The sequence below is a fragment of the Centruroides sculpturatus genome, unplaced genomic scaffold (assembly GCF_000671375.1).
Source record: "Centruroides sculpturatus isolate CEXI.00-Female unplaced genomic scaffold, Cexi_2.0 scaffold463, whole genome shotgun sequence".
NCBI lineage: Eukaryota > Metazoa > Arthropoda > Arachnida > Scorpiones > Buthidae > Centruroides > Centruroides sculpturatus.
Window position 1 is genome coordinate 464277 of NW_019384841.1, and position 7656 is coordinate 471932.

Below are 7656 nucleotides of genomic sequence, written 5' to 3' on the forward strand. Positions count from 1 at the left end.
TTTAGCAATTTTGTGTAACCAAAGTGTTGTGATTTGTGTACCGAACAAAAAACGATTTTATTTTGAGCAATTTTTGCAAAGTTTACAAGTAATAAAATATTTGAATAGGATAACAAAATTACACATAAAACTCTAAAAAATATACCTGAAATACGTACATAATTATCATGTATAATGTAGTTTAATATCATAAACCAGATATTAAAAAATATTTAAATTTAGAAATGATGTTTTAAAACGTTTTTTTTTATTTATTTAGAAACTTTAGATAAAGCTTTAAGTAAATTTAATTTTAAAAATTTACTGTTTTTTTAATAGTCTTTCTTTATTGCTTCAGGTCATTATCTACGAGACTTGCTGCAGGCATGTGGTGGTTTTTTACTCTCATCATGGTTTCCTCTTATACAGCAAATTTGGCAGCATTTCTCACTGTAGAAAGATTAGGAGCTCCTATTGAAAATGTTGAAGATTTGGCCAAACAGAATCATATTCAATATGGATGTGTACAGTCGGGTTCTACTCAATCATTTTTTATGGTAGAAAATATATAAATATATATATATATATTTTAAAATAAATATATTACTACTTACAGTTTTCTGTTTACAGCATTCTAACTATTCTACTTACAAAAGAATGTGGAGTGTTATGGAGTCAGCTCGACCCAGTGTATTCACTGAAGATAATGACAAAGGCGTGGAAAGAGTTCTGAAAGGAAATTATGCCTTTTTAATGGAATCAACTTCTATTGAGTACAGAGTAGAAAGAAACTGCGAATTAACTAAGATAGGTGCTAATTTAGATTCCAAAGGATATGGGGTAGCTTTCCCGACAGGTAACTTTACCTTTCATTAATTTTACAACTCTTAATGAAATTATAGTAGAATACTATGTCAATTATATATTATTTTGTCTTCAGGTTCTCCCTATAGAACCGTGATATCTAGCGCAATTTTAAAATTGCAAGAAAAAGGTGGTTTGAGAGTTCTTAAAGATAAATGGTGGCGAACAAAAGGGGGAGGAAAATGTGCTAAAGAAGAGACATCTACTTCGGTTTCTGCTAGTGAATTAGGTTTGGCTAATGTCGGAGGTGTATTTATAGTATTGACGTTTGGAATGGCTTTGGCATGCATTATGGTGATTGGGGAATTTTATTGGAAATCTCGTAAAATGCCAAAAGATCACAGGGTAAATTTATCATTAATAAAATAATAATCGTTATAAATTAATTTAAAATAAAAGAATTTTTTTCTATAATCTTTAATGCGTAAATTTAACATAATAGATAAAGTAAATCGTTAAAACAATTATAAATTTTTGCATACTTTTTTATTTTTTATAGGAACCATTATGTGTAGAATTATGTCGGGAATTAAAACTGGCTATGATGTGCAAAACTTCCAAACCGGCTCCAAAAGACGACGATGAACAACATGTCGATAATGATCTCAGATTCATGCCTCTTAATCGTTATTCAATGTCACCTTCGAAAGATACATTTTCTTGACAAGAAAAGGGAGAAGTTGTATTAGAACCTTTAAAAAACGAAAGTGTCAGCTATTATCATTATTCTCAAGAGGATATGTCCGATATCTAGTCAGATATTTAAAAAAAAACAAACAAAAAATAGAGCATCAAAGTTATGCAGAAATTATTTGAAATTCCCATTCAGGATCAGTCTTCCAAAAAGAAAAGAAAAAAAAAACAAACACCAAAAAATCCCACCATTAGTCTATCAGAATGCATTCAAAATTAAAACTATCCTCTGAATATTAATAAAGTTTAACTCACTAAACATTGTAATTTTCCATAAAAACCGGTAAATTTTAATACAGATTCATATACAAATGTGTATAGAAGAATCATGATAAAAGTCTTGATAAAATGTTGTAAATAACAGTATGAGTCGTAAAATGTAAATAAAACTGTAAATATTTTGAATTTATAATGTATATAATCTGCACACGATTTTTTTATAATTTAAAAAAAAAACCATTCCAAGTTTTTAAACTTTATTATTTATTAAAGTTAATTGTAAAGTCATTAATCTATATTTAATTTATTTTGATCATACATTAGCATTATTAAATTTCAATGATTTTAAAATTTTATTATTTAATTATATTTTATAAAATCCTTAAAAACTTTTTAAATTTTGAAAAGAATTTTTCTAAAAAATTTTNTGAAAATATTTTAAAATATTTAATTTATTTAACATTTTTATCTACTTAAAAATAGTTTTAATAATTAATAATGTTTAAAAATTGTTGTCATATTTTAAAGGATTTTTAAGTTTAATTCATAAATAAAAATGGACTAATTTAAAAATAATTTATGATTAAACTATATAAAATCTTAATGTATAAAAGTCTGATTTATCTAAATTATTAAAATATATTAATTTATTTAATATATAATATAATGAAAATTGGACGAGCTGAAACAAATCGACTGTAAATATATCTCAAGCACATCAAATCAAATTTGTTTATATAGTATTAAAGTTTTCCGTAGTTTTAATTAATAAGTAATGTGTTTAACATCAATAACAAATGGAAAATATTAAATTAATATAATTTAGTAATTTTAAATTAAAGTTATAATTTCTATATTTGTTTGTAATTCTGTCGAGTAAATTAAATTTTAACTATTTAATATAATTTATTTCACTAATAATTTTTCCAATATTGCTTTTATTATTTTTTTTTAACTTATTAATATCTTATTTTTTAAAAATAATTTATATCTATATAGAGTTAATAAATAGTATAATCAAACTGCGAGTTAAAGACAATAAAAAATGTTCCTCTTGAGTATAAGAGAGACCACAAAATGACTATGATTTGTATCTTTAATACCTGTAATAAAGATATTCTTAATATGTTGTTGTGGATAATAATAAATAATGATAACATTTATATATAAAATAAAGTTTGTAGAGTATTTTTATAGCTTTTACAGTTGCAAAATCTTTAATGAAAGATGATAAAGATTTTTGCTATTTTGTTGGTTGGTTAGGAAAATGAAAAACATTTTACAAAATATGCTTAATTAAGTGTGTTTAATAAAATAATTTCTGTAATCTCTCAATTTAAAAACAGACATTAAATGTTTTCAGTTTATAACAGTCTAACCATGTTATTAATCTTATTAATAAACTAAAATATGAAATTAATTTAAAACCGAATAATTGGCTTAGAAAAGAACTAAAATGTTTTCATACATCTAACATTTGGAATATCTCTGTAAAATATATGTACAGTAAACAAATTAATAATGATAAAGTATTCAGAAAAAGCAGTTTTTCATGAAGTCTCAAAATATTTTAAATTTATAACGTGTTTCATCGATTATATAGTTTATTACAGTTACATATTATACAGTTGACATCAATTTAATTTATCATAAGCAAATAGGATCCACAATGATTCATCTAGCATAAGCGAGAAACAGAAAATGACCTGTATCCAATGGTCAAAAGTTTTCGGATCCTCAGGCTTTTATTTAACTTTTATCTTTCTAGAATGTTAGAGGGAGAACATATTCAATGAATTCTTAAATTAGTTAGCAACATAATCTTGTTTAAATTATAGACATGAATAATCTACAAACATAAGGAGGGTTTTCTTGTAGACAGGAAATCGCAGTCTGTGCGAATTCTTGTGTCCATATTCGAAATGTGTTTTTATTTATATTATAATACACAAGCTAGTAAAATAAATTTCATCTCTAACAATTAATAACGATCATTATATTAATTTGAATTCTAGTGAAAGGTTTGTAATATTTAAAAAAATATTAAAACATCTATTAGCCTTTAGATAAAAACATGCTAATTAATTATTTTAATGGCAGTTTCCTGTATCTCTACCCAGTCTTTTGGTTCATAAGATATTATATCAATAAATCTACTATTCAACAACTCAATCTCATCAACCTTAATTATAATTACGTCCATAACTAAAAGAGCAAAATTATTATTATTATTTTTTTTAATCTGACTTCCAGCATTCATTACAGCTGCTACGACTGCTTTAATATATTAAAAGATCAAAAATTGAATGGATAATTGTAATTTCTCGAAGTCGTAAAATTATAATAAACTTAATCATAAAAATAAGCTAATAAAATTTCTTCTGTTGACTTGAATTCTTTCACAACATTCATTTTTTTATATCTTAATATTCCTGTTATGTTATTAAATGTTACATACTTATAATAAAATTTAGTGGGAATGCTTATGATATCACATAGTATTGTAGATATGTATATCAATCTCAATTTACAGTATTGATTTGTCATTCAGATCTTTAAGATAAGAACAATTGGCGCATATCTTTCCAGAATATGAAATAGAATATATGTCATTCTGTGAAAATTTATCACTAAAATTTTATTTAACTGGCTGAGACTAAAAATGTTAGTTTGGCCATGACCTATTTTTCGTCTTCTTAAAAAAAATATATTTTTTTATATCATTCTTAGAGCTTCTATAGCTAGCAAGTAAAAAAAAATATTAACAAACAAAACTTATTTTCGTATTTAAAAATAATAAATAAGGAAGAAGAGTATTATTTAAAAAATAATACTGATAATCGGAGTGCCTTATATTGAAGCATAATATAACTGATGCATTCTATGCAATAATTTTGAAATATGTCTATAAAGACAACTGAATATATAATAATTTCACTGTTATATTTCTAAGAAATAAACATCTCGTATTTTTATCACACCATTAAAAATTCAAAATTTAATATAAAAAAGTGTTTTTCCTTCTNTGTCAATAAGTTTTTTTAAAAACTTTTCCGTGTGGCAACTAGAAAACTTTCTTGTAAATCCAGGATAGATTCAGCAAAGGTTACAATGAGGGTGGCCAGATGGTGAGAAAGGTTATCGAAATAATACGAAAGTCTCTGAAATTTTGAATTCAGGTTTACCGTGCTATACCGTTCATCTTTTTTTAAAAGGGCATCCTAGCTTTTCCGGGGGGGGTGATAACATGGAGTGCATTGGAAGCGAACACGCTATCACTGAGTACATTCCCTAGAGTAACGTTGATAAGCTAATATTCTGAACCATCATAAACTGAAAAATCCATTAAAAAATTACAATAACGAAATTTCTTTATATACAAAATTAATTCGTACAAAGTAGAAAAAATTTTTTAATTATGTTAATTATTACAAAGTAATTAGCATTTAAGCGAAGCGTGAAAATATTAACTAAAAATACTTTAAATTTTTTTTTAAAAACTTTCACTCAAAATATAAACATTTTATAAGTTTGCAACTAAATACATACAATATTTTTCTTCTTTTTTTTTGAAAAATTAAATGTTGAAAGTTTAATATTATTGGTTCCTATATATATATATATTTAGAAGTAAAGTTGAAAGCGATAAAAAATGTATTGAACCAAGCTGAAAAAGTTATCAATATTATTTTAAAATTCTTTACATTGCAGTAGATATGACGAAAAAGTTGGAAAAAATCGATATACGAGTAATTGAGATAAAACACGACGAACCAGTCAGAATTTCTTTACATAAATATTTAATACAAATATAGCTGATATTTTCGTTTGTCCAAATTATAATATAGAAGTATTTGAATATAACTTCCTGATATATGCCTAAGTAACGAATTTTATCAATAAAATTATGTAGGAATAGTTCCTATATTTATTTTATCTATCAGTTCGCTAGCCTGTTCATTCATCTGTTCATAAATTTTTTTTTCTTTTTTTTAACGACTGAAAAATAAAAAAACTGGAGCTGAGATTTTCGAGAATTATGATGGACAATGTTGCTCGTAAATTTTCGTATCGAATTACATTTTTAACTTGTGCTATTCCGAATTCCTATTTTTAGTTGTCTGTAATAATAAAATATACGTGATATCATAAAAAATAGCATTTATCCGTGATTCGTGATGTCCACGAAGACTTTTGATATTATCAATATCGTAAATGTATTGTAGAGAATTTCCAGAAGTATATATTTAATCGTTCGTCTTATCTACTTTAAAAAAAAATATTTCCAGAAACGAGTTGCTTAACTTTCCCGGCAAAGTTTAAAACTGGGTGTGGTGTCATTTGTTATTATGATATTATTTTCTTTAAAATCTTTTTACACTTGTAATTATTATAAAATGGCAAAAAGATTAATTTTGAGGATAGGGACGGGTTTTATAGTCTGACCCTACACGAGATATGACTCACGACTCTCCCCATTCCTCGACCTTTAATCACCAAAATTGAATAATTTTATAGCATCAATTCCCTTAATAAACAACCCTCCCTGAAAACTTTCAGAAATTTTCGACAAAAAGCACAGGAGTTATTAGAGTTATTAAGTTTCAAAGAGGGTGGACAAAATCGTGCAACAGACACACACTAACATCCATAAATACAGAAAAAAAAACAGAACTGTTTTTACATTTCTGAACGTTTCAAGGTCCTCTGAGTCCAAAACTGTAAAAATCTCGTGGAGTGATCTGTTATGTATAACAGAGCCTGGAAAGTAAAAAAAAATTGCTTGTAAAATCTTTTTGAAATGTATTTTCCAATTATTGTAGTAAAATATTTTTCTGTGTTATATTATTAATGAAACAATTTTTATTGCCATTAAACTGTATTTGTATTCTCTTTATCCGCTTAAAGTTCCTATTGTTGAAAATCTTATCTTCTTCGGAATCTCTGACAGAATAGCTCGCATAACAGACAAATCAAATTTGTCGATATCAGCTAAAGTGGCCTTTCAGACTACTATAGTATCAGACATCACAACTATTACTGACAAATAAAATTCTTCGAGATACTTTTAATCAGATTTTTCTTTCCATATATATATTTTTAGATAACTATAAATTACTTTCCACATTTCAATGAAGAATTGGTATAAAATCATCAAACAAACACTAAATAGTTGATTGAAAATGCGGAAATATGCAAATGAATTGATACGTGCATTAACCTCTATAATTGCATTCTCTAAAGAGTTATTTAACCGTGTTTTTTGCAAGTACTTTAACAATTTTGTGTACTGAATTTTGCAATTTTTAGCAATTTTGTGTACTAAATTTTGCAATTTTTAGCAATTTTGTGTAACCAAAGTGTTGTGATTTGTGTACCGAACAAAAAACGATTTTATTTTGAGCAATTTTTGCAAAGTTTACAAGTAATAAAATATTTGAATAGGATAACAAAATTACACATAAAACTCTAAAAAATATACCTGAAATATGTACATAATTATCATGTATAATGTAGTTTAATATCATAAACCAGATATTAAAAAATATTTAAATTTAGAAATGATGTTTTAAAACGTTTTTTTTTATTTATTTAGAAACTTTAGATAAAGCTTTAAGTAAATTTAATTTTAAAAATTTACTGTTTTTTTAATAGTCTTTCTTTATTGCTTCAGGTCATTATCTACGAGACTTGCTGCAGGCATGTGGTGGTTTTTTACTCTCATCATGGTTTCCTCTTATACAGCAAATTTGGCAGCATTTCTCACTGTAGAAAGATTAGGAGCTCCTATTGAAAATGTTGAAGATTTGGCCAAACAGAATCATATTCAATATGGATGTGTACAGTCGGGTTCTACTCAATCATTTTTTATGGTAGAAAATATATAAATATATATATATA

General features: G+C 25.5%; 1 protein-coding gene across 2 annotated transcripts in view; it reads left to right on the top strand.

Annotated features, from left to right (window-relative positions):
* The window catches only part of LOC111630303 (glutamate receptor ionotropic, kainate 2-like), a 48864-nt gene extending 46879 nt beyond the window's left edge, over positions 1–1985 (top strand). For both annotated transcript variants that reach the window (XM_023374389.1, XM_023374390.1), the window contains 4 exons: positions 338–536; positions 610–835; positions 920–1188; positions 1343–1985. In XM_023374389.1, the coding sequence (XP_023230157.1) occupies positions 338–536; positions 610–835; positions 920–1188; positions 1343–1507 (859 nt within the window). In that variant the 3' untranslated portion in view covers positions 1508–1985. The remainder of the gene's footprint in view (positions 1–337; positions 537–609; positions 836–919; positions 1189–1342) is intronic.
* The last annotated feature ends 5671 nt before the right edge of the window (positions 1986–7656 follow it).